Genomic DNA, 26,736 nt, shown 5'->3' with positions numbered 1-26,736 from the left:
CTGTCGTTTCCCTCGTCATCTTGTTTTTTATTTGATTGTTTTACCATCCTACAGTCGTCAGTATTTTTATTTTATTTTTTATTTTGTGGGACTGGTAAAACAGGAAATTATAGCCACTGTTTCCATGACACACGCTCTTCTCTTGTGGCTAACTCCACCACACAGGAATGAGTCAGTCTAACCAAACTTGTCCTTTTGACTTCAGACAGTTTAAACCACCTGCTCTTACTGAAGGAAGGGGTGCGCTTCATCGCTGTACATCCAGTCCAGTTAGGCTAGCTCTTCTTATTTATTTTTTTAGGAGGCAGGTTAAGTCGAGGTATCTCCATTCTCCTTCTACCATCTCTTTGTTCTGTAGAGCACCGAACACTTCCCGATTGTCGTACCGATGCTCAGAGCTCCGTGAACGCCGAAGCTAGCATCCCTCTCCCTTGTTTCTTCCTCTTTCCTCTTTTCTCTTTTCTGAGCTGTAACACTGCTGCTATCAGGGTTTTTTTTTTAATTATTATTATTATTTCACACAGGGGCAATAAAAAAAAAAAATAAAAAAAGGGGGTAGGGCGGGCCGGGGAGGGGGCATTTAGTGTTTTCTTTGTTTCCGAGGGATTATTTGTTCCTTTATTTATTATATTTTTCTGTTTCCCTGACGACTCTGTGTGTTTTGTCAGTCTCCACGGTAACCACTCGCTGTTTCTACGGCAACGGTAAGTTGTGTACAAACATCCTCACTGAACTGACCCCCCCTTCCCTCCCCCCCCTCCCTCCCTTTCCCCCCACCTTCCCACCTTCCCACCCCTGTAAACGGGCATTTGATACAGTAGTATTTATGTACAGTTGTATGTGTGCAGCGTTTTTTCTGCTTATCAACATGTGACGGACCCAACGTGGGCGCGACGCCCTAGAAAAAGCTGTGGCGCTGTTACGTAACGTTACAGTGCACAACAGCAGTATCACACACCACACACCACACACACACACAACACACACACACACACACACACAACACACACACACAGATTGGATATTTTTACAGTAATACATGCCCGTCCCTTCTTCCTCTTACTCTCCCCGCCTCCTCCTCCTCTCAAACTTACTCTCCACCATGTCATTAACACCTCACTGGGAATGACCGAATGTAATCACCCTCCTCTACGCGAATGACACGGCTACCCACGAAACCCATCAGACGTCGGATGTTTGGAGCATCCCCTTTTCTTGATTTATTAATTAAAAATATATATATATACAAAACAAAAAGAATCAACAGAAATGATCCAAAGCTTTGCTCCCCTGTTGCTGCCTACGATTGCTTTGAGTGAATGCAGACCCCCTTCCAACCCCACCCTACCTCCTCCTCTTCCTCCCTCCTCCTCCTCCTCGAGCTGCAGGGCAAATAACGCTGTTCTGGTTTCCTTTATGATTTTCTTTGTTTTATTATTGACCTGCTGCTTAGTTATTAGCCGATTGGACACGACGTTACGTGTGAAGTTTGTGGCTGAGCAGCATCCTGACTCACCGTATCGCTTTCAAAACTAAAATTTATTTTAAAAAAAAGAAATCCACGCTGCTTCAGATCAAAGCAGCCAGTGTTGTGCAGTGTCACCATATGCATTTCTGAACCGATATGGGGTTTACCTTACTGTTTATTTTGGGTCTCTCTTATGCTGCCTTTTTGTTTTTGTTTTGTTTTTTCTCTTTTGGTTTCTTGTAGTGGATTGTCTGTGTTACCAGTAGTCGTAGTTGTAGTCGTAGTCGTAGTGTTACTGGTTTTTAGTTTGTGACACACAGTTCTAATGCCTGGCATAGTGTCTCATGTTTATTTTATTTCTCTCCTTTTTTGGGAATGAGGATTGCTCTCTCTCTCTCTTCCTCTCTCTCTCCCTCTCTCTCTCTCTTACTCTCTCTCTCTCTTCCCTCCATCCTCCTTTGGTGCTCTGTTTCTCAACCCCACCACATATAATGAGATTTTCAGGAGAATGGTCACCAAATCTAATTGCTTTATTTGAATGATGCACCTTGGGATATATGTTTTGTTTTCAACAGTAATTGTTATTAGTTGTTTTTTGTTTTTTTGTTGTGTTGCTCATGTAATCTTCCTCTTTTATTTTCATATTTCTTTCTTTATTTCCTCTTTCTCTTCACTCCATCCTTCCTGTTTTTTGTACATGGACTGGCTCTGTCTCTTTACCTCTCACCTGCATCCCTTCCTCTTAACTTCTCATCTTTGTCTCGTACGTGTTTCGATGTGGGAGTGCTGCGATAAGTTTTTTGATTGGTCTCTATGCTGCATCCGACGCTTGCTGATTGGCTGAGTTTTATTTTGTTTTTATTTTTGGTTTGTTTACTCACTCTTGGTCATGTGATGCGCCCATATTTGGCTGTGTGTAATTTTTCTGTGTTTATATGATTATTAATTTTGTCAAACAAATGTTTTTGCACCCCCCTCCCCCCTCTCCCTCTTTCTCTCCCTTGTATTATAATTATTTTTTTGAATATTTCTTTTTCTTTCTTTTCTTTTTTTTTCTTCTTTTTTTTAGGTATGTAAACCCCACAAGTTTGGTTTCATATGGAAATGTTTTTGTTCCGGGTTTATTGTTCAGGGAGGGAAAAAGCGGGGACGAGAAAAGGCTGAATGTTTTATTAATCGTTAACACTTTTGAGATTTGCCTTCCATACTTTGTTGATCTGCATGTGTCCCTGTCAACTCATTGATCACACCGCTATATATTTATATATATTGTACACACACACGTGAACCGTTCAATCATCAAACTTCTTACGAGTTAGGTTAAAATCCCTCTGACACAAAAAATTTGATTCATTAACTCGATTTACATTTCAAAACGTCTCCGCTCTGACACCCGCGGACAGTTGCGCCAGTTAACTTAGCCCAGCTAGGCTAATTGAATCATTTGCCGCTGACCTTGTCAGTCGCAACGAGGGAAAAATGAGGTAAACCTCATTTCCATGTGAATGAAGCTCGCCTGATAAAGAACATGACTCACAGAGAGAGGCAATGCGAGTGGCAGTCGAGGCCTTAATGGTCTCCTAAATGGGAGTGCAGGCGTGTGCGCGCACACAAGCACCTCCATCTCTCTCCGTCTTTTTTGTGTGTCCCCCCCATCAAGCCAAAAGGTCATTAATCTTCAGCTCGCCACACACACTAGTCAGACGCAGAGCTTCGGCAGCACTCGGACAGTACGGGGGTTATTACAGAGAGCCACAATCTCCTTCTCTTAAAGCCCATCAAAGGGAGATGAGGATAGATGAAGGGAGTGGAAGCGCGAGCCTTTGAAGCTCAGGGAGGAGATTATCAGCCATCTTGGATTGAAAGCCGAAGCATTAGACTGAAATGTCAGCCAGCATGCGCAGAACATGTGTGTGTGTGTGTGTGTGCGCACACACCTAAAAAGAAAGAACTACTTTAGCTTGTGCATGCTAAAAATAAAGCATCTGCTCTTTATGTGTAGTCACAGCAGCAGCAGCAACATAACCAGTGTCATCCATGGCAGCCCTGATATGTGAATCACCAAATCTCTACTGGGCAACTCACTTTTAATTGCATGGGGACTAAAAATCCTCCTAACAGCCCTCACCTGCTTTTACATACAAGCATGAGACACCGACGTCAGCCACCCAAAGAGTTACGGACAAATTCCACCGGGCAGGGATACGACGCGCTTCTAATCGACGTTTCAAACCAAACCAGAAGCGTCGCGGCCTGTGGCAGACGCAACGCGACCAGCCGGCTTCAATCTGCAAAGAGCAGCTCGAGCTGACAGGAAGTCAGGCACAGAAACGAGTAGAATCCGGTCGATTTTCAAAATAAAACAGCCAAACAAATTAACCACGTAGCTTATTTACACATTAAGAAGCACATAAACCAGAAAAAAATTACCAAGTCTGAACAAGTTAACAAAGTCTAGTGAGCAAAACGGGCTAAAATGTCACGGTTTGCGACATAACAGAGACGTGCCCGGTGGAGTTTTTGGCTTTAGCGGACATGTAGGGAGTCAAAACACTCATGACTTTTATGTTTTCGTTGATTCGGTTAGATGTTTTGCGTTCCACAGAAGTAGATTCATTATAAAAATGTGCATGAACAGAAAGAAACTGAATTCTTTTACCATAAAACTGTCGTCATCACGTCGAACAGCTTAACTTTAACACCGTCAAGAGTGAGCTCTCACAATAAAAACTTTTAATGACACATTTGCACACAAAAAAACTCGACAAGAGACACAAAAATGGAGGCAAACATAGCAGCAGCACACGACAGCGGACAAAACCACGTATTGTGCATCAGCCTCGGCCCCGTGTTTGTGTGTGTGCTGTACTTTCCTGTGTCGACTTTGTTTGTGTCTGTGTCTTTGACCATCTGCTACCTCCGTCCCCAGGTGAATAACGCCACAGCCAGGGTGATGACTAACAAGAAAATGGTCAGCCCCTACCCTAACGGAGAGGCTCTCAGCACGCTGCCTTATGGTAACAATCGCACCGACACGCACACTGAAACAATGAACCCACAGCAGCCTATCGACTAATAAGCCCCAAACGAGCTCGGGTACACAGGGAGAGGCGAGCCGGAGGCAGGGTGAGATACACGATGCATGCCGAGCAGTGTTCCAGGCGTTATGTAAGGCCAGCAGCAGCAGCAGCAGCAGCACTTCCATGGAGTTTTATTTTTGCCTCCACCTACCTGCCAGAAAAATCTGAGCTCACGTTCTGCAGATCAACTCGCCCAGAGAAAGCTGTCGTGTTGTTACAACTCTGTTTTACTGCGCGGTGTATATTAAATGTTAACTTGGTGTAAGGAGAGGAACGCTGACCTGCTCCAACCGCCCACGTCTGGCAGAATCCATCCGTCACGGCCTCGTACTTTTAGAACTGAATCCCATTACTCCTCCGTTACAGCGTGTAGCGTAGCTGCGAGTTTAAAGTATAAAACATGTTTGTGTGTACAACCCGAGTGCAGCGGGCGTCCTCTGTAAGCTCCCTGTGTTAATGAATTGCCCCTTCTTCTCTGTGTGACTCTCAGCCGGGTGGAAATTGAGTCCCATGGTGGGGGCCGTGTACGGACCAGAGCTCTACGCAGGTAAGGCCACTCTCTATCTCCTCCACCCACGCCAACATCTGCCTCCAGAGCCTGCTTTAAATTTCAGTCACCTTCCAATCTTTAATTCATATTAAAGCACCGCTTGCTTAGCATTTTTCCTCACTGACACTTTTATTAATACCAAGTCCTCAAGGCTTCAGTTGGATTATTCCCCTTTCTCCTTAATTCATCCTCTCTCTCTCTCTTCACATTGTCCTTTTCCCTGCCTGCATCCTTATCGTTCCTTCCTTTAATCCTCTCCTCCTCATCCTCCTCTTCCTCTTCCTCCTCCTTCAGTCCCAGGGTTTCCTTACCCCTCTGCAGCAGCAGCAGCCACCACAGCGGCGGCGGCGGCATTTCGAGGCGCCCACCTCAGAGGCCGAGGCCGGCCCGTGTACAGCGCGGTGAGGGCCGCTGTGCCTCAGCCCGCCATCCCCGCCTACCCTGGGTGAGAAAAGACCGTCGAACACACACGTCAGAAACACACACAGAAAAATCAAGAGGAACACACCAGAGCTGTGCTCACACACACACACACACACACACTCCTCGTGCTCCTGAACATGACTCACACTTCACTCTCTTCAGCAGTCCAAGTGGTGCATTGTCAGTCAGTTCACAAGCCATTCAGCGGCAGAGAGTCGGCACTATCGAAGGTTCATTTGAATAAACACACAGATAAGCACCGCCGGCGGATTTGAATAAACACACGCACACACGCATCCAGTCATTATGCAGACACACACACACACACACACACACAGATTTGCTACAAATGATTCAAATGTGTTTTCCCCGCGTGTCACCGTGCATGTCGTTGCTGTGCTCTGATGATTGGCTAATGGGGGTTGCGACTGCTCCGATATTCAGATCAAAAGCAGAGTTGATTGGTCGGTGGGCCTCGGCGGCTGCTTCACCGCGACGATGGAGGGAAAACAAGATGAAATGTTGCGGGTGGTGATGGGTGGTGGGAGGGTCGGGCTGCAGGAAATACCCTCTCCATATCTGCTCCACAATAAAACGCTCCATTCAAAGTAACCTCTTACTGTCGCGGCGCTCGTGTAGCTGGGGAACAGTAGCAGTTTATGGTCTCATTTCAGCTCCATGAACTTTATCTATCAGCCCCGAGAGTGTGTGCTGTTTTAATGTTTTTGGTTTCAGTCGTGGAGCATAAATGGAAGTTGTATTTCCTCCGCATGCTGCATGGGTGTGAAATAACTACTTTTTCTTTCTCTCTCTCTCTCTCTCTCTCCATCTCTTTCTCTTCCCTCCTTTGTATTTTTGCTGTGTTGTGACGTTCATCCACTCTGGGTTTTTTTTTTTTTGGGACTGTGCACCACTTCGTTTGCACCCCCTCCCTCCTCCTCCTCCTCCTTCTCCTCCTCCTTCTCCTCCTCCTCTCAGTGTGGTGTATCAGGATGGGTTTTACGGAGCCGCAGACTTATACGTAAGTAAACTCGCCTCTCGCCTTCGACACACCCTCTCTCTCCTCCCCTCACGGCTTTTCTCCTGCTCTCTCTCTGTTTTTGTTTTTTGTTTTTTTGGGGTGATTCTGCATGTTGCGTCCAATCATGCGCTGCACAGAGCTGCCTGCAATAAAGGTGAATGAGCCCACAGTGAAGAAGAAGAAGAAGAGTTTAGACACGGTCCAACACTCGTAACAAATAAACACGAGATGCAGCGACGATAAGATCAAACCGAGCGCTGCGTAATCTTCGCCGCTATGAAGGCTGCTCTGTGGGCGGATGAGGTAGCGTTCGAGTGCGTGAACGAGAGTGTGTATGTGCGCGTGTGTGTATCCAGGTTGACAACGGTTGTTTCTGTTCTCTCTATAGACTAGTGTTTCAGGACTCAGTCCTTAGTCCCAGATTGCCTCAGGTAGGGTCAACTCAACACCAAACCCACAGTGTGCATTGTTTTTTTTTTTTTGTACTACCTCTTCTTGATCTTACGAATCATCTTCTGATCTGATCTGGAAAAAAAATAAAAAATCACCACTGCTTTGAATATTTCTTTATTTTCTTACTAACTCACTGAGACGTGACTTTTTTTTACCGACTGTGGGGAAAAGCTTTGTTTGTTTGTTTGTTTACTAAACCACTAAATTGTTCTTTGAGTGTGTATTTCTTTCCTACCAGTTTGTTCAAAAGAGAACCTGGTCTCTCTTTTGTCTGCTCGGCTAGATTTGGAGAAAAAAAAATAAAAGACATCCATCCTTCAGACAGGATCGGGCGCTCGCTCTCTCTCAAACCATCGGACACGAATCAAATTAAACTGTCACTATTCTGCAGTGTCAGACTCAGATTTCGAAGCTGGTTACATGAAATAAACAAAGTGAGAGCGCACACACACACACAGGTCGAGTGTCAGAGTCTCAGGTTCTGACTGTGGAGGTTTGACTCGTCTCATTAGCCACCACAGCGTAACGTCGGGCTCCGTTTTTTTCCAAAAGTTGGATCTGGCGGATTTTTTTGCTGACACACCGCCGCGGCGCAGATGATTGGAACCAAAACAGACGACCCCGGCTTTTGTGTTTTTGGCGCAGTGCCGTATCCTGTCTGAATTATTTCTCACTCTCACACAAAGAAACAAATTATCAGCTCATATTTTCAAATTGGATGGTGGTTTCTTGCATCATCGAAGCTCTACCACTCTGTAGCAGAAAGGTTCCAGTTAAAGACGTGAGACACTTGAACCGGAGAACATGGTCTCTTCCTGAATTAACCACCTCCCCTCCCCAGGATGACTATCGAAGCATGTGCTGATCAGCTGCTGCTGCATGCAAGACAAACCTGTGTTACCTTTCCCTCCACTCACCCAGAAGGCCTTGCTCTTTCTCTCTCTAACCCTCCCTCCGTGTCCTGCAGGCGTCTTGGAGAATGCCTTGGGTTGTTGTTGTTGTTGTTTCTGTTGTGATCAGGTTTTAAATGCAGTGGTGTTGTGTTGAACTTTTTAATTTGGGTCGTGCATGCAGTCTCAGTGCGAGGAGATGATTTAGTCAGTATAGGTTTGTGTGCGTGTGTTTGTGTGTGTGACTTTTTATTTTCCTCATCTTGCTCTGTTTTATTTTTTTTTCTTCCATGTGAACAACAAATAACCAACAGTTACTGTCACGAATCTGTCTCCACTAGAACCTCTCATAACCTTTAGTGTCCTCGGACTGTAGGCGCGAGGTTTCTGTACGGCCTCTGAACATTTTGTCTCTTTTTTTATTTTAGTAGTGGTAATAATACAATCTAACTCGACCTCGACAGTCCAGTTTCCTCTCTCTGTCTCACATCCAACATCACACCACCTCCGTCTTTTCCCCCCCGTACAGAAATGCAATATACTGACACGTACTCTATTTCCCGTGAATCTATATGTATGATAAACAAGTTTGGGTGCACAAACAGCATTTAAAGGTTATTTTTACTGAATATTTTAAAATAAATATATGAATTATATTCTGTATTTTCTATTTTTACAGTCTAACACATGACATAGAGTAAAAATATACAGTAATCATGGTTTAATATCGACAGAATTGACTCATTCTCTCATGCAATCATAAATATTTGCATATAAATCTGAGTATTACATTCAAATGTCAGTATATTCCATCTCTATATGCCCCTCCCTCGCTCATTTACACACCTTAGCCCAGGTGTCTTCTTCCTCTGGGACATGTTGACTGAGTTCTGCTGTGTGTATATGTGTGTGTGTGTCTCTAGGGAGGCTATCCTGCTGCTGCCGCCGCTGCCGCTGCCTATCGCTACGCTCAGCCCGCGGCCGTAACCGGAGCAACCGCCGCGGCTGCCGCCTACAGTGACAGGTGAGGTCAAGGCGGAATGCAGATCATAATAATAGACACACACACATCACTGTAAGGCAGAAGATGCAGACTGCACAGATGGACTGAGCTGAAGAATTCAAGGCCGCAGGATGAAATATGTTTCTTTTATGTTGAATAACACGGCGAAAGATAAACGACGAGACCATAAAAATGTAATCTCGTATCTCAGGAGGAGATTAGATGGACTTTAAGATGTAAATGAACGGCAACATGGATGTGATTAAATGAGTACGCATTCTTAATGAACTGATAATTAATTAAAAACAGTTATCGTGGTTTAAATGGTTTTTGTACCAGGCTGTGAACATTGTGACATTTGAAACATGGGGACTTATGGAGACTGACTCAAGTGGACGTTTGAGGAACTGCAGTTGTTGGCACTTCTGCATCGGCTTCACTTCCCAGCCACTGAGGTTGCCGCTTGATTTGGCGTGTCATTTTTGTAGAACAGTAAAACTCAACGAAACCGCACATCGACGTCGTCTGACAAAATCAAATCGTAAACACGGGTCAGCGACGGCGGCTGCTCTCTCCGTTTAAGACGAACGATCACAGGGAAAGTCGAAGCCGACAGAAAGTCTTTCTTAACTTTACTTTTTTTTAGCTCGTCATCGTTTTGCACGAGCTCAGGCTTCCCCGCACGCACACAAACACCAATAACGTTCTAGTCGACCCTGAGTGGACATGCTGTGTGTATCCGTGATGAAGTCATCCCCTTCCTCGTGCCGTGTTTGAAACCTGTTTACATCCATGTCTACTCACGTGCAGTCTTCATCTTCATCTCCACAGGATACCTCGCAAGTCACTAATGACTAATTTCTCGTGTGTTCTGTTGTGTTTTTTTGTGTGTGTTTCTAGTTATGGCCGAGTGTACACTACAGATCCCTACCACGCTTTAACTCCAGCTGCTGCTGCTTACGGTGTGGGAGCCATGGTGAGAAAACCGACACACACACACACAAAAGAAAAGCAGCGTGGAACATTAATTAGCTGTGTTGTTTAAAAAAAAGACGGACGTGGAGGAGAATGGAATACAAAGTGGAAGCACGGGGTCGGCTCGCGTTGAGCCGCCTGCACGCATAAACAACGTGTTTCTAGATGAACTCATAACTCTGAATATGAAGCTGTTTCTTTCATCTCTTCCCACTCTGACTGTGTCTCTCTTTGTCTCTTTCAGGCCAGTTTATACCGGGCGGGGTACAGTAGGTTTGCTCCTTACTAAAAAAACACAAAACAAAAAAAACGACAAAAAAAACACAAACCACAAATCACACCCAAGGAATTTCACATCGCTCCAAAAACCTTTTTTCCGAGCTCTTTGTTTGGCAGCAGCTCCCCCTCCATTTGTTTCTGCAGGGCGGACTCTAGTGACAGCTCATGTGTTTTTTCTTTTCTTTCATTGTGGGTTTTTTTTTTTTCTCTCCTCGTGGCGAGGGAAGGTCACTCTGCCACATCATCAACTCGAACTCTGTTTCTGTACTCTTCTCGTCTGTCGCCGACATGGAAACAATGACAAAACTGCCGCGAGTGTCTCCCCACCCACCCCTCAACATAAAGAGCTGGAGCTGGAGCGTACTACTTTGAACTACGGGGGCACAACTGTGGACGGTTTTTAGAAAAAGAAAAAAAACACTACAGGACCTGGAAGTGAGAGTGAGAAAGAGAGAGAGAGAGAGAGAGTGCTGTTTCCTGTGTGATCCTGCACACTACAAACCTTTTTGTTTTTGTTGAACTTACAGTATATCCACTGCCCTATAAAGACAGACTTATATACACACACTTACACCAAGTATAAGGTTTTTCCTCTTTATGTTTTCCTTTTGCACAGAATGATGCCACAAAAAACAAAAAAGAAACAAAAGGTACTTTATGTTTTTGAAACACTACATAACGGCAGAGTCGTCCCTCTGCTCGCTGTAATAATGAAAACGTGAATCAGACGATAAGACGTAGGAATTCTTCTTGTTTTCGTGAAGCCGGACGGGCACATGGGAGCATCTGACTGACAGAAAACCACTGTTGTCCTGGTAACAACACACTATAAACAACACAAGCATGGGAAGACGTCTCGTTTTTTTGTTTTTTTTGTCATTTTACAACTTTCCCCTGAGTGTAAAAGGAAATGTTTTTTTAAAAGAAATACCAAGTGACTTTGTTTTTTTCTGCATTACCTCAGTTTGTCTTTATTTTGTTTTGCTGCCATCGATAAGAAGCTGCATAGAAATGTCATTATACACACACACGACACGGACGTGTTGGATCTGTCCATGTTTTCAGCGACGGAGCCGTTCACGCGTCCTTTTACTGCTGGTCTGCACATATTCCTTACTTCATTACTGTAACCGCAACACTAAGATGAGAGGGAAGCGTTCAGCTCCGGACTCGCATGTCCATTTAGAGAACTGAGCGCGACCCTCCGAGGCTCATCCCCCTCGAATCTGCTCACAGCGCTTCTTTCCAATTCCAAAAAAGGACTCGCTTCATTTCTTTTCTGTCTCCCTAAAAAACCCGTCAGACATTCCAGCTGTGGCGGCCATGCAGCGAAGGACGAAAAAGCAAACCCATCCGACACACAGACGAACTTTAAGATTTAGTGGGAAAAAGAAAAAGCGGGAACGCCCACACGGGGAACTAATCATCTGCCAGGCAGCGAAATGGGAATCCCTCCTGGCCTTATTGAGATATTACGGCGCCTGCAGGCTTCAGGCAGGGCTGCTCTGTGCTCGAGACGTGTGTGTGTCTGATCTCAGCTCAGCAGAACCCAACAGAACAAGCCCAGATTAAAACACACACACAGTGCAGTCATGAAATGGAGGACTTTGAAGTAACCAGAATTGATCCGTCTTCTATTTATATTCATCGTTTTTAAAAATGTGGCAGGACACGTCACACGCGTTATGTCATTTTTAAATCTTTCATCATGCTCTCTGGGATTGTTGGAATAGTTTTGAAGTTGTCCTCACCAGTCTGTCTGAAGGCATCACAAAAATAAAATGAATCAAATCGACTGGCAGCCAGACCATTTCTAGACCAAGTCTTTGTCCTGTATGTATCACATCTCCATATACTCTCACTACGTTGTTATTCATATTGTTTGCCTTTTTTTGGTTCCAAAGATTTTCTGAAGAAAGCACATTTTTGATGTATTTCTTTATTTGTTTGCGTTGCCTTTACTTTGTTTTATATGTGTTTTGTTTTTGTTTTGAAGCTGTGTTTTTCAGTACAACAAGCAGCACCCTGGGAAATGTCATCGAACCACACGTTTACAGCGTTTAAAAGGTCGCAGCAAACAAGAATTAAATTCAATCCACACACACACACACACACACTACTAATTTATTGGTCTTTATTTTTTAATAGTCACTACACGAACATGCAGAGGTGTTTGCTGCAGACAAGGGGAATCCGAGCAGATGGGAGTCATGAGGGACACGCAGAAAAAGACACAGAGGATGTTTTTGAATTTTGCAGTTTTGCCGTTGGAGAAAATTACATGAGAAGTAAATGGAGGGAAACGTCCACACAATGTCAAAAGGGCCCTGTAGCCCAGCAGAGGCCACCTTTTTTTTTCCCCCTTCTCTTCTCTTTCTGTTGTTGAACAGTGAAACAATGTGTGGGTGGTTAGTCCGGGGATATTGTGGCGGGTGATGGTGAAGGTGAGAAGCTGAGCCATTAATCATTAGCTGACAGGATAACAACGTCCCCTGCTGTCTTTCTTTCTTTTTTTTTAATACGGTGCGCTCAGGGTGGAGCGGACAGTGCGAGGAGGAGCTGTTTAGGGGAGGGGTGGGGTAATGTTTTGTATGATTGTGAATCACGTGTGCAGTAGGTCCAATGAGTATTTCTTTGACGCGCATTACCTCTTTTTGTTTTGTTTTTTTGTCTTATTATTCCTTACAAGTATTATCAGAAGTGTTGCTATGCATGCTTTCGTGCAGGAGGAGGAGAGGGTGTCGGTCCGAGAATCTTTTTCATTTGTGCATGAATTCAAAATCATAGTGCTGGAGGAGGAGGAGGAGGAGGAGGAGGCTGATGGCGGGGGGGGGGGGTTTACATAGCAGCAGGAGAAGGAGAGATCTGATATGAGGAGACAGGAGGAGCAGAGAGAGAAAAGCAAGTGGCCCCTCAGTTGATTCGGGTCTTGCTTCAGTAATCTGGTTTATCTCTGCTCTGTGCCTCTGTGGTCGTCATGGTAATCAGCAGTCATATCAGATGTGTAAAGTTTAATTTGGTATGTCTGGACCCCTGTGGTTTGCTTTGATAATGATATATATATTAAAAACAACAACAACAACCCAGTGATAATTCAGCCTCAAGTTTAGTGAGTTCTTCTCTGCTTCAAGGCTGGTGCAGAGTATTATTATGAAGCTGCCCACATGAGATGCTCATTTAAGCAACATCTCCACCTCACCAGCCTCTCTCTCTCTCTCTCTCTCTTGCAGTTGGCAGAGCGAGGTGTTGTAATAATAATCGTTACCGGGCAGAGATTGTGGCTGCAGCTGCAGCAGGTTTTTTTTTTTTTTTTTTTTGGTGTGTGTGTGTCTCTTCTAATTGGAATAAATCTCATTTCTGCAGTATCGCCTCAGAAAGCAAAAAAAAAAACGAGTTCTCCTCAGCCCGCTGATGATCCCCGACTCCCTGCACTGTGCTCAGTCCAACCCAGTGGGAGTTTTGTTTTTTTGTACAGGGATTTAAATAAATGAGTTTGAATTGCATGTTTTTTTTTATGTCACATGCTCTTAAAAGCTCATTTATCCAAGTGATTTTTGTTTTTTTCAATAAGTGACATGTATTTTCTCACATTGTTTTATTTTTGCCATCCTTGTGTCTGCCTTCTGTTTATTCTCTTCATTATTATTGAATGTATATAATAAATAAACTGTTTGGTTTTTAAGCTCGCCTCTCTCGTTTCTCAGGTTTTAACGACACACTCGCACACACACTTTTCTGCTTATCAGGAGGCTGATAGAGCACGCTGCTAAGCATTGTGGCATTTCCTTCCCATGATTGTTTCATTTTCTTTCCAGTGTTTGGCTTGAATGAGGTATGAAACTTTGCCACCCAGAGCAGATAAAGGGGAGAAATGTCTGATTAAGCAACCGACAGTTGCGACAGTCTGATTACAGACTGAACCGAGAATCACCTCTCAGAAACTCTCAATAAGCTGGTGTGAGTCAGGTGATTGATTGAGGCAACAATTGTGCACGATTAATGCCACTCGACCGGGGGGTGGTGGTTGCATTGACCAGAAAAAGAATCTAGCGCGTGATAAGCTCTCCAGCCACCTCCTCCATCTTTCTCATCGCTGCCAAGGGGGAACAATCTGGAACAATCTTTAATTGCATCTGGAGTTAATGGCCGTAAATGGGTTGGATGTGGCGGGAAAACCTCATATCCCTGCTAATTGCTCTAATGCACAAGAGGCCAATTGCCAATTTGATGGCACGCTCTCTCTGAGTAATTGAAGTCGGGCTAATTGGAAGAATAGACTGAAGGCCGTCTGATAAGAGGAGTGAAGATTGCATCTATTGAAGTGAGGAATTGACCTTTTGGCAGAGTCACTGCAGGCCAGCGCACTCTGAATCCATCTTAAACTCGGTGTTGTCGGGTTTAAACCAAGTTGCATATTTTCTACATGATGAAGTGACAAACTGTAATATCACATTTGAAGGATTTTATGGTGTTATGTTGCTGAAATCAGTTTTCTTTTCTCCTGACAGGCTCCTCCAACCATAGCAGACTACTCCTACTCTGCTATGTCTCGACATTGCCCCCTGGTGGTGAAAGTGTGGTATTGCACCACATGATGTGGGGAGGCATGCCTTTGCATCTGGTCGAGAGAGTAAATGACCTTTGGTGTGTGCCGCCTGTGTAGATTGTGAGTGCGTGATGCAAATGTTTGGTCCAACAAGCCTACGCTCGAGAGGGGTTAAATCTGGGGCAACTGGGAGTTGTGGTAGATCCATGAGGACGTTTCACCTCTCTTCCAAGAGGTTACTTCAGTTTGGACTGACTGCTGGGGTCACAACAAGAAGTAGCACTAATGAATCAAGTGGACACAATGGCTCCAATCTCCGCACCAGCCCTCTTGCATGAGAGACGAAACGTCTTCCCGGATCTACAACCAAGTCCAGTTACTCCAGATTCAACCCTTCTCAAAGGAAGATGACCCGGACGACTGAGAACCTTTCACCAAAAAATCTTTTGGGCTTTTATAGATGGACCTTGGCACAGATATGTGTAGAAAATCGGGGTATGTATTGCTGGAAAGAGGTGTACCTTCTTCGCGAAATGTCTTCACGGATCTACAACCAAGTCCATTTAGTCCAGATTCAACCCTTCTCAAAGGAAGATGACCCGGACGACTGAGAACCTTTAACCAAAAAATCTTTTTGGCTTTTATAGATGGACCTTGGCACAGATATGTGTAGAAAATCAGGGTATGTATTGCTGGAAAGAGGTGAACCTTGTATGGGTCTACAACCAAGTGCTGGTGCACCAGATTCAACCCTTCTCGAAGGAAGATGACCCGGACGACTGAGAACCTTCACAGACTTCAAACAAATCTTTTATAGATTAACTTTTTTATTGATAACTCTTGGCACAAATATTTGTAGAAAATCAGAATATGCATTGCTGGAAAGAGGCGTACCTTCTTCACCTCGTATCTTCTATGCACACACAACATATCCCTTGTTTTTTTTGGCACAGCAGCAGCACCGACAAAACCCAGCAACTTTGAATATTAAGATGTTAATTAGTGATGGCACAGGCCTCCCACGGTGCCGACAGGTCTCCCGTCCTGTCCTCCTCCTGTCTCATCTCATCTCCTCTCGTTCCTCCCTCTCTCTCTCTCTCTTGTTTCATCCCTCCTCTTTCACCATTCACGAATGCCTCTGCTCTGCTTAGCGGTTTGGCACCTTCGGAGTGACAGTTTCACGCCTCTTCAATCACCTCAGGGCTATTATATACCATCTCAGAGTAGCACACACACACACACAGACAAACAACGCCGTAGAGACTCACTTCCACTCAGCATTTGTGATGTGGATTTCCCGTCAGAAACAAGTTCCAGCGTCGATGATGAAGCTCAATCAGATGAGTCATGCCGCTGCTTTGTTGCTTTTTCTTTCTTCTTCTGTAGGGACGGAGTATTTTTGCGTCTTCATGGCAGATTTTGAACATTTCTTTACAACGCTAACATATTTACATTTGCACAAGAAAATTAAACATAGAAAAAAAAACGCGATTTTTGTGCCAAAGTACAGATCAGTGCAGTCACTCTCCGCTTTGTGTGTGAAAGCCAGACATGAATATGACTTTAATCATGTCCGTAATATTCATCATAAGGTTCCCTGTAGTTGGTGGTCTGAGGGCGAGGGATGCTGAAATCTTTGTCAGGGTCAATTTCCTGCAACAACCACACAAAAAACACATAATCACACATTCATCATGTCAGTGCAATTAATACCCATGATAAACTGTGTGTGTTCATTAACCTTACAATATGACATGCCTCCAGTGGGGAAAGGTCATGGTGCTTAATTGCAGAGTATGTGGAATCAGATTCTTAATCCTAATGGTTTATTACTCACTGTCATGGAGAATCCGGACTCGTAGGGCGATCGCAGCGATTCCTCGGCTCTCCTGCCTGGAGGGAGACACGCGATACAGTTAGCTAATTATCGCCTCATTATATACCGTTCATCACGGAGGCCCACAATGAGAGCGGAGCTGTCTGATCGGCTTCATGTTCATTGCGGCTTGTAGTTATAATTCGTTCAATTGAGAAATTTTTATCACTTAAGTCACACACCAACAACTATTTCACTGATTTTGGCTGCTCCGCCTGTCACACACCAACAACTATTTCACTGATTTTGGCTGCTCCGCCTCAACTTCTCTGTGATTTACAGAGTTCCCTCATGGACAGTGAAGTAAACTGCTGCCGGCTGTAGCTGCTGTTAGCTCAGTTTGTTAGCCGGGTTGCCCGGATTGTGGGCTCAGAGCACAGAGGGGAGTGTTAGTGTTTGTACCACAGGAGAAGAAGAAGAAGAAGAGGAGGAGGAGCTTTTTAATCCTTTTTAATCTTTAAGTGTTGTGCTAGAACAGGAGCTGGGCGAGCGGGCAATGTAACCGGGCTCAGCAGCCTCTATGGACGTAATGTAAGAGGCGAAAAGGCTGAAGAGGACATTGACAAAGGAAGCTAAGGCGAGAAAATGAGAGAGTGGTTGGTGAGAGCTTGGTGAAATAAAAGGCTGAAAGACAGACGCCGAGCTGGACTGACTGCTGCTGGACTAGTCAGTAAATATTGACCTCGCTTGATGTTTGCAAAGTTGCTGACTCACTAGTTTTTGATCATACGTAATATACTGTTTAGTCTCACACTGCTACAGCCTGAGTTTATCCTCTTGTCAGTACAGTTTTTAGCATGTGTTGTTGTGATTTTCCACATTGTTTTTCAGATATTCCATGAGGCGTTCCTGTTGTTTTTAGAGCTGAAACAACTGGTCGTGGAATGGATTACATAATCAACCAGGAAAGGTGCCAAAAAAACTCTGGTTCTGTTTTTTTTTCTTTAGTATTCATGATGAGTGAATTGAATTTGGATTTTCCTTTGACAGAGAAAATGTGTTGGAGATTTTCCTCCTGTCTTAGTAGATACATCATGTAATTAATCAGCAGATGTTAATGCTGAAAATAATTGTTAATTGCAGCCCTCGTCCTTGTCTATCTTCACCTCTGCGCATGATTAACAACCTCACTATGTCCGGCTAACGAGGACAGCTTCTCACCTCTCCTGTGCTCCTTGTCGCTCTCGAAGCTTCCGTTTTCTTTCCCCTCTTTCGGGCTGTTCAGTCCTGGCATATCAGCACCTTGGCTGGTCCAGCCTGCAAAGCTCAGAGGGATGTCCTTGGACTTGGCTTCACCCCTGCAGAGGAAGGCCATCTGGGACAACCCATGCCCCATCAGAAACACCCAACCGTTTGCCACCAAGGCGATGCTAAGCACCGGGTCATCCCACCGTGGCCGGTGGCCCAACTCAGGACTTCCTTTGGTGAGCATAACGATCCACACAATCCAGATGCAGGCGGAGAGCAGCAGTGTGAGGAAGAGCAGTGTGGCCTGCATCCTGCCCTGCTCGCTGGCTCCTGTGTAGCTGTAGCTGTACGTGAAACAGGAGCGGCACAGTAAGTGCATGGCGAGGATCAAGCTGATAGCCAGAAGGGACAACACGTAGATCTGCAGCATGGCAAATTCCTCCTGGCTGTACTTGCAAAGGTTGTTGTCCCGGACCAACACGAGGATCAGCCACTGGGTAGCAATGATAACCTGCACGATGAAGAGCCCCAGGGCCACGCCAGCCTCCCCCCATCCCCGGGTAGCTGCGAAGCCTAGCAGAGCGAGGCAGCGAGCCAGCAGGCAGGAGAAAGCCAAGGAGAAGAACACGCCGAAGAGGAAGATTCTGGTTGGGCAGGTTTGAGGGGTGAGGCGGATGATGAAGGAGAAGGTGATGGCAAAGATCCCAGCTGTGGCGAACAAGAACATGGACATGCACGCCAGTGTTCCTCCAATGCCGGTGCGTTGTCGCTTCGATGAAGCACAGATACACAGAGCCCAGAACAGCAGGCATAAGAGGAGACCAATGCTGAACAGGAAGCCTGCAGAGGCCAGGGTCTCCAGTACGATACCCCAAGCTGCCCGACGGTCACACAGGTACCTATAGATGGGGTTCAGTGTTCTTCTGCAGCCCGGCACGCCCTTCAGGGAAGTAACATTTTGGGAAGGAGAGGAAGTGGTTGTGGTGTTGATTGAGCTGCTGTTGGACTGGCATAGGCAGGTGAGAGGGACGTAGAAGAGGAGGAGGACGGGGAAAAGGCTTCTCTCGGATAGAAAGGCCATATTCGTTTTAGCAATCCACATGGGGGGTGTTCAGTCCCTTTGTTACAGAAGGTCCTTTCTCCTGAAACAATAAAGCACACGTCAGCACAAAACCCTCACATACGCATGTATGTTTGACGGCAACACGACGCAGGAAGCTTCAGTGCATCGACTGGTGGTGCAGAACAAGCAGGATGCATCGGAAAACAGGATAAGACAGAGGTCACAGCGTGAGAGAGAGAGAAAGGTGAGAGCTGTTTGACAGCGAGAGCGAAGCGAGCAGGAGGAGGGAGCGCAGAAACATGCCAGAACAAGGCAGGGGAGTGTGTGAGCCAGAGCTGAGGACGGAGGAAAAAACAACTGCAGCAGAAAAGGTGAAGCTGGGACACGGCAGCAGACGTGAAATGTAACTATTCTGCTGCATCAGCTCATAAATCCCCTGTACAGACATGGAGTTGTGGTGGTTAATACGCCAGCACAGACTGGAGATGACAGAGATATTCACTGCTGATAGCTGATCGACACTTCCTTGAGCTCATAACAGAGACCTTTGTTTCGACGTCAGCGATTCAAATACAACCCAGACTGGCCCTCGGATCATACAGTGAGGGTGAAAAGGTTACTTTAGGGTGTCATTAACATATTAAAAGGGGCCAAAAATGCTGTTGAGTTTTAATTTGGTGTAAATCTACAAGAAGCTGTCTCTAAAGTTGGCCCAAACCTTTATAAACACAGAGGAACTCACCTTTAATCCTTTGGGATGCGAGTCAAATTCTTCCCCTTAAATCTCGCTCCAAACTTCTTGGGAGTTTTGAGGTTTTCAATAAATATTTGGATATTTGGCGGGTTAGCGTGAAGGACCTTCTTATCCTGATGATGTATCCATATCTCAAGCAAACAGGAAGACTTGGAAGAGCGGATGAGGTCTCCAGAGGTCTGAAGTCACTGCGAGAGAGGCTTGTTTTTACCTTGCATCAACAGGTTGGGCAAGAGCAGAGAAACCTGCACCCCTGCACTTCCTTTTCCAGACCCCTCCTGTCCTTTCTCTTTGTGTCCCTCCCTTTGACTATAGGTGGGGCTCACACACACACACACACACCTGGAGGTGATGATACATACAAAGACACACACATAGGGAGGAGGGAGAGTTCACTCCGCCCTTTTTATGAATCCATTTTCCATAAAAATTTGCATCCAAACCTGAACTTCATTTGAAGTATCTGGAACAAGTTTGAGATATTCTCTCATGTGAACTCAGACGGGGGGTGAGAAGCACATTGTTGTAAGGGTGTTGTGGTGAGAGTCTGGCTGACTCATCCTGAGTCTCACCGGGATACAGAACAGGACCGGCCGTCACCTTAGTTACTGGTAAATCACAGCCACAACATTTGAAACCGGTGTGATAGCTGCAGGGTGATTCAGCTGCAGGGGGACTTGCGTCAACAGAGTTATTTGGACTGTTGTCTTTTACAAGCCCATACGTAACGCCTCAACTCATGTCCGTACAAGTAGAGAGTTTATAGGGAGTGTTCGGTTGAATCTGAAGTCATTCTTCAACTCTGAATTCACTCCAGAGGCGTAAAACATCTTTATAAACACCAGGCTGGTTCGATGAAAGACTAGTGTACAACAACATGAGCATCTATGCACTGAACATAAAGCCTCCCTGTGTCACCTAATCCAGAGGAATTCAAACATGACATCATGTAGGTATCCCCGTCCCTGTCGCTAGGTTGGGCTGTAGCGTGTTTGTCTCGGCGCTGATAGCAGATCATTGTTTGGATGGAGAAACCATAGCAACACGAGTGTCTGGAAAGAGTTTTGATGTTGACTGATGGTGACAGAGGCCATGTGGTAGTGTTTCTGTGGTGAACTTCATTTTTCCAATCTGGGTTTTCTTTTTCAACCAGCATGAGTCTATGACTGTTTGTTTGTCCGCTACAGTCTGATCCAGGCTGAAATATCTCAACAACGATTGGATGGATCGCTACCAAACACTGTGTGAAGCAACACTGTGTGATTTCCCTACCATAGAATAACAGATCATTAAATCATTTTGACCATAGCTGACTTGTAATCAGATGAATAGTGTCTCTGTCATTCTGCGCCCCAACTATTTCACTGATTTTTGCTGAAACTGGATCATATTTTAGGGAGAAATTGTTTCCCGGTTTTCTCTCTGTTGTCCTCCGGCTGCTCCGTCAACAACTCTCTGTGATTCACAGTTTCGTGCTGCCAACGGTAGCTGCTGTTAGCCAAGAAGAAGAAGAAGAAGAGGAGGTTTTCAGGCCCGGGGCACAGGGAGTGGAGCTGGTGTCATGCCAGAACAGGAGCTGGGAAAGTAGGCAGTATAACCGGGCTCAGCGGCTTCTACGGACGTAATGACAGAGGTGAAAAGGCCGAATTTTTAGGGTAAAGGATTATTCTATATGAGGTCTAGAATATAATTTATTCCCAGTAGACAAACACAACAATCATAAGCCCCAGGATTTACTGTTTGAACATAATACGGCGTCGACTTCACTGCAGTTTGATTCGTGAGCTGGATCTTATTGCCAGCAGATCATTTATTTTCCTTGTCAAACGAGGGAGCGACTTGTTACATGACATTTGCAAAAGAGAACACCATGATTTGTTTTCCGTTTCCAACAAAGAGCCTTGTGGGAGTTTGTTGCTTAAAATTAGCACTAATTATTATTAGATGTACCCAGACAGCATCGTAGTTCAGACACAGAGAGGAGATGTCATCAATTTGAGTTAGACGACTGCTGGAAAATGTTGATGGAGTCACTTTGTTTCTCATCCGAGCTCCTTATTAGGGATGTCAGGTCATGATGTTTCCCTTTGCCGTGTTTTTACTTGTGATTCATTTCAAGAGCGTCGTGTTTGTTTTCCAGTTTTTATTCGGTGTTCCAGAAAAGAAAAGAGACAGACAACACTGAGTACTAAAAATAAACACATTTTACTGCGCCTATCAGGACATACCAGTTCACACGATGCACTTTCTGCAACGCAAAAAACATACGTGCCTTGTTGTTTCTCTAAAGAGGGACATGGGTTCAGAGAGCAGCAAGGAGAGAGAGAGAGATAGGATAAGAAGGGATCCTCCATGATCACGTTTGCACGCTCTCCTTGCATCCCTTGGTGTTCACAGTAACCTTGTGCACAAGGAGTAGAAAACACAATGCGAAACAAAAGAGGGGAGAAGTACAAAAGGTGGGACGGAAGACAAGGTAAAAAGGTCCAACAAAATATTTACATTTCTTTTTTTAATAGACAGCTAGAAGCAAATCCGAGCCAGTGTTAACTAGTGTTTTGCTTGTGTCCATTGCCGTGGGTGAGGAGAGGCGAAGGGAGAGAGGGGAGGTCAGGGAGGAGAAGTTAGGAGTTGTACATGGAGGAAGGGAGAGGGGGTAAGGTGTGTGGAGATCCTTTTTATAGTATATATACTATAAACAGTATCGTATATAATATAATAATATAAAAATAAGAACATTATTATGCTTTCCATCCACTCAGTGGAGTGACGCGAGAGGTATATAGACGAGAGGGCATCGGGGGAGTTTTTTGCTGGCAGCCTTATCGCGGCGTGCCGAGTCAAAGTGGAGACCAGGCAGGGCCGGAGAGGATTAGATAGAGGAGAGGTGCAGGCAGGCGAGGAAGGCAGGAGGCGGCAGGTTTAGATGATGCCGTATTTGGCCAAGTCGCTAAGCTCCATGTCGCCGAAGGCTTCCCATGGGCACACCACTGTGATGTCTGTGCCGAGACCCTCCATGCCGGGGATGTCGTCACCAAAGCTGTAATAGAGGAAGCGAAGAGATGAGTGTTGGAGATCCTGATTTAAAGCACGCATTGAAATATAATGTGTTTTTTTTATTTTACCCCTTCTGGCCGGGTTTGGGGGCCTTGCTCTTGAATGTACGGGTCTGCCTCTGCTTGAATTTGGGTGGTCCCTTCTTGGGTGTGGTGGGGCCGGCGGCTCCAGCTGGAGCCAGGGCGCTTCCTGCAGGGGGGTTGGCGTTCATTTTTGTTGAGGGTGACTAGAAGACACACACACAAAAAATAAAAAAAATCGTCATGACACGTGCATTTCCTCAGAGATCACACTTCATCCTCTCTCTCTCTCTCTCTCTGCTGCCCTCTGTTAATCCCGTCTTCTTCCAGCTCTAAATGCCAATCAATGGAGATTACGCAGATTAGTTTAAGAAGCCAGATTATCTTTAATCCCGCTCTGATCTGCAGTGGACTAATTGCCCTTCTTGAACAACAAGGATGTGCAACAGCAAAGCAACCCCTGCTCAGACTTTTACATTCCCATACTCGCTTACTATACTTACACTAACCTAGGGCACGACGTATAAAACCTGCAGTGTGTCCTGTTGCTGTCTGTGTTGTCTGATCTTCAGCACCATCCTGCCTAAGCTCTACCTCTCACCCCTCTCCCTCCTCCCTCCTGACTGCTGACACTGGTAATCCTATTAAGGCAACTTTGACAGAGGTGGAAAACACCCTGCTCCGGGCACGTTACGTAACTCAAACATGTGCGCCCGCCTGCATCAGCAGCAGCAGATCTAGACAGCATGTGGATAGGGTTAACGAAAGGCTCCCATCTTTCCGCTCTCGTGTGTGTGGAGATCTGCGAAGCTGCGAGACGCCGCCTCCACCACCACCACCTCCACCACGTGTTATCAGCCATCTGTTGCTGATTATTGCCCCCTAAAGTCAATCCTCTTTACACACAACTGTTCTCTACTTGAAGTTTCTATTCATGCCATTTAAGACTTTTTTTAACTGCCGTACTTCGACGTACAATTTGTGATTTTTATATCCACTTTTAAAAGGCATTTAAATTGCAACATGGAAGCACTTTGCGAGCACAGTTTTCAGTCACTGAAGCTGTTCTTTGTATCAGTGTATAGTTTTTAGGTATCAACACACAAACATAGATTATTAAAGTCGCCCACATCTGATTTCTTGCATCTTTTCATGTCTACTATCCACACTCAAAAAGAAGAAATGTTTAATATAAGTCATTTTGTCAACAGATGTAATTGTATTAAGTTATTTCAATTTGAAAATGTTAAGTAATTGAACCCCTAAAATTAAATTTTAAGTCGATACAAATAACAATTCAGCTTTATAATTAAAGTTTCGAGGTTCTCACCTGCTGTCACAGATTTGCCACGAGGCCACCGCCAATCTCTGCTCTTCTTCTCGCACTTGTGAAGTGCGTCGTCTGCTCGTCGTGCTTTTATACCTTCACCTCTAATCCTCACATCCTCCTCTTACCAGTCACGTGATCACGCAAAAGGTCAGGCCCAAACTTCTCTGGTCCGACCCGAGCCAGAATCTTCTCTCCTCCCCTCCATCCTCATCATCAAGTGTCCTTGTTCCCGTCGACCCTCCGCCTCTACCTGTCGTGGAAGTCGGTGTCAAGGATCAATCTGGAAGGATTTGATCGCGGCTTATCCCTCTAAACCTCAGCACGCCTGCTTTTAGCTTTAGAGGAGGCGACCTGCTGGTCCATGTGCTGTCGTCACATGTAGGATGTTGTTCACTGCTGAGCCTGTGGAGCCACCGGGGAATATTTCAAACATGTCTCGAGAAACAGCTTTAAATTTATATAAAAATATAGTTTAATGTGACTTGAAGTAGCTTCTTCTTCATCATATAAAAGTTGTATCTTTGCTCTTATCAGGTTTTGGCTCATCTCATGTCAAAGTATAGATGAACATGTTGCACCATCAACTACACACGACATGTCAAACGGCATAATAAAAGGTGTGGAAGTTTTATATTCACTCTCAGTTTTAAGTGCACCTCATTTCCAAAGCATTTCCTCCAAATTGGAGTTAATTACATGCCTATTTGTGTCTTAGCTTCACAGCATGAGTTTGGCACTCAGTGAGCGAGCTGTGGCCGATGTGGGAGTGCCTGTGGTACAGTAATTAAACTGATTAACACCAGTCACATATCTAGAACAAACTGGACCTGGAGTTTTGATCCTGACTATGTTTAAAAAACGACTTTAAACTGAGCAGATATCAGGTCGGGATGCATCAAATTCTTCTACTTCATCTTCTTTAAACATTTCATTTCCAGTGCTGAAGGCCTCGCCTGATCACTACCTGTTTTCATTCAAATGATCCGATTTGACTCTACTTTGTTGTCGTCGTTTATTTGGCCTCCGTGTGTGGAAACTGTTGCTCTTTAGGGAGGATCCCGGATTACTCTGTTTGGAGGCGGGTCAAACCGCGAAGAAGAACATGACACAACCGCAAGGCGCTGACGGGAAGTTATGTAAACAGACATTCTTGTCCAAAGTGTCTAAATAAGCGTCTCTATCTTTTTGGGAGACATAAACTTTAATACCAACTCACAGAGACACCAAGAAAACATAAAAACAGGCCTTTCTTCAGATCGGTTGGTTTATATTGTTGCTGGCTGCTTGTTTCATTCTTTCGTTCTTTATTTCTTTCATTCATGCATTCATTTCTTTCCCTGTTCTGATGAAATTCTATCTTAAAGCAACACTTTGTTACTTTTCAAACGACTAAAAGTCAGGCCCAGACTTACTCTTGTCTGGGGCCTACTTCTGCCCTTTTCTCTTCTTAGCTTCGTCCGTCAGCGTCCTCTTCTGTCTTCTCGCCTCTGTCATTATGTCCATAGAGGCCAGCTCCTGTTCTGGCACGACATCAGCTCTGCCATCTGGCAGCCTCAGCTCGCACCTTGGGCATGAAAACCTCGTCTTCCCAGTGGTCCAAAAACATGGTGCTCGAGAGTTAAGGCGGAGCAGCCGGAAGGGAAAACCAGAAAACATTTTCTTCACAAAACATGATCCAGTTTCACCAAAATCAGTGAAATAGTTGGTGGTGTGTGACTTATATGATCTGATATTTTATGGTAGGAAGGTCCCACATTTCATGGGGATTAGAGTTATCTGGGCTTTTAAGGGTACTGATGAAAGCTCAGGTCATTTTCAAACATCCTACAGTTTCAGGGGGACCATTTCTATAAATACCCTCCTAACCCTCTCCTTGTGTTCTGCACCCTCTTTCTCTGATTTCTTCCTCTCCTTCAGACTCTTCATCGGGTCCTCAGGGGGTCTGTTATGCCCGGGTGCTATGGTTACCCCACGCAAGCATCCCCACAACACAACAACAGACGGAAGAGGTCGATTCACTCGCAATCTTTTCATATTGTTTATACATTTCAATGTATCTTGTTGATGGTGTAGTCCTGGCTAGTGGGTGTAGGGGTGTACCATAAAATTCAGGACCCTGTACATGTGTATTCTCTACGGGCCCCTCCACATGTTGCTAGTATCTTTTTTGGACCTCTTCTCATGAGGGCTCTTTATTCTCATATTTGCCGCCTCCTCAGACATCGTGTCAAATCAGTCAGGTAAGCATGTCTCTTGGAAACTTTCCAGAGATGTTGCTTTAAGCGCATTTAACTCACCTAAGCTTGTTTACCTGCGCATGGCCTCTTTAAACTATGCAGGCAGATGATTAGTCAGACGGTTAAAGGCGGTAACCATGAACCAATCTGAACTGTACAGCGAGCGAAGATCTCTGGAGCCCACCCACCCTCCTTTGCTCTGTCTACAAACAACACACTAATACTTACTAATTAGATTAACGAAGGGACTCTGTAATGAAAAATAGCACTGGGGCAGCAATATGACGCACTATATATATTTATATATGTGTGTGTGTGTGTGTGTGTGTGTGTGTGCAGCATTTACAGCCTGTCAGATTTATGCAAACATCAGCTGACAAATCTGTTCTTTCATGGATCTCATGAATGTGTGTTCAGAGGAAACCATACTCTTTTTACGTCTGAGCTGTCCGACTCGAGGACCACATATACAACGCAGGCATACACTACAGTATGTATGGGATGTATGGCGTTTGAGGTTTGC

The 26,736-nt window shown here is 45.0% G+C and overlaps 3 protein-coding genes across 10 annotated transcripts in view; 1 reads left to right on the top strand and 2 right to left on the bottom strand.

Moving 5' to 3' along the window:
* Positions 1-13,824, top strand: part of LOC104937731 (RNA binding protein fox-1 homolog 2) — a 42,670-nt gene extending 28,846 nt beyond the window's left edge. For 5 of the 7 annotated variants that reach the window (XM_019265942.2, XM_019265940.2, XM_027284736.1 and 2 more), the window contains 7 exons: positions 4,398-4,485; positions 5,039-5,095; positions 5,393-5,543; positions 6,500-6,542; positions 8,809-8,909; positions 9,789-9,864; positions 10,108-10,185. In XM_019265942.2, the coding sequence (XP_019121487.1) occupies positions 4,398-4,485; positions 5,039-5,095; positions 5,393-5,543; positions 6,500-6,542; positions 8,809-8,909; positions 9,789-9,864; positions 10,108-10,152 (561 nt within the window). In that variant the 3' untranslated portion in view covers positions 10,153-10,185. Of the gene's footprint in view, positions 1-4,397; positions 4,486-5,038; positions 5,096-5,392; positions 5,544-6,499; positions 6,543-6,930; positions 6,974-8,808; positions 8,910-9,788; positions 9,865-10,107 lie in introns of all 7 variants that reach the window. The other 2 variants (XM_019265941.2, XR_003463275.1) reach the window with 2 other exon arrangements.
* Positions 13,825-15,497: 1,673 nt separating this feature from the next.
* LOC104937732 (retinoic acid-induced protein 3) lies at positions 15,498-19,882 on the bottom strand. Its single transcript, XM_010754038.3, has 4 exons — positions 19,558-19,882; positions 17,726-18,894; positions 16,526-16,581; positions 15,498-16,341 (listed from the first exon to the last, which is right to left on the bottom strand). The coding sequence occupies exons 2-4, from the start codon at positions 18,852-18,854 to the stop codon at positions 16,252-16,254; spliced, it is 1,275 nt and encodes a 424-aa protein (XP_010752340.2). The 5' UTR covers positions 18,855-18,894; positions 19,558-19,882; the 3' UTR covers positions 15,498-16,251.
* Positions 19,883-21,383: 1,501 nt separating this feature from the next.
* On the bottom strand, positions 21,384-24,188 carry pde6hb (phosphodiesterase 6H, cGMP-specific, cone, gamma, paralog b). Of its 2 annotated transcripts, none has more exons than XM_019265933.2 (3): positions 23,156-23,281; positions 22,695-22,852; positions 21,384-22,609 (listed from the first exon to the last, which is right to left on the bottom strand). In XM_019265933.2, the coding sequence occupies exons 2-3, from the start codon at positions 22,835-22,837 to the stop codon at positions 22,492-22,494; spliced, it is 261 nt and encodes an 86-aa protein (XP_019121478.1). In that variant the 5' UTR covers positions 22,838-22,852; positions 23,156-23,281; the 3' UTR covers positions 21,384-22,491. The 2 variants fall into 2 exon arrangements, with proteins under 2 accessions (XP_019121478.1, XP_010752338.1); XM_010754036.3 differs by lacking the exon at positions 23,156-23,281 and adding an exon at positions 23,977-24,188 and having other exon boundaries at positions 21,386-22,609.
* Between the last annotated feature and the right edge of the window lie 2,548 nt (positions 24,189-26,736).

Source organism: Larimichthys crocea, chromosome XII (assembly GCF_000972845.2).
Source record: "Larimichthys crocea isolate SSNF chromosome XII, L_crocea_2.0, whole genome shotgun sequence".
Classification (NCBI taxonomy): Eukaryota; Metazoa; Chordata; class Actinopteri; family Sciaenidae; genus Larimichthys; species Larimichthys crocea.
This window is presented reverse-complemented; position numbering and strand designations above follow the sequence as displayed.

What these genes read in the sequence shown, in the direction of transcription:
- LOC104937732 (XM_010754038.3), bottom strand. Translation starts at nt 18,854, where the DNA reads ATGTGGATTGCTAAAACGAATATGGCCTTTCTATCCGAGAGAAGCCTT. An exon ending in CGACAAGGAGCACAGGAGAG is followed by an intron (nt 16,582 to 17,725) that starts GTGAGAAGCTGT and finishes GTCTCCCTCCAG; the next exon opens with GCAGGAGAGCCGAGGAATCG. An exon ending in AGTCCGGATTCTCCATGACA is followed by an intron (nt 16,342 to 16,525) that starts GTGAGTAATAAA and finishes TGGTTGTTGCAG; the next exon opens with GAAATTGACCCTGACAAAGA.
- pde6hb (XM_010754036.3), bottom strand. Translation starts at nt 22,837, where the DNA reads ATGAACGCCAACCCCCCTGCAGGAAGCGCCCTGGCTCCAGCTGGAGCC. An exon ending in CCCAAACCCGGCCAGAAGGG is followed by an intron (nt 22,610 to 22,694) that starts GTAAAATAAAAA and finishes CCTCTATTACAG; the next exon opens with CTTTGGTGACGACATCCCCG.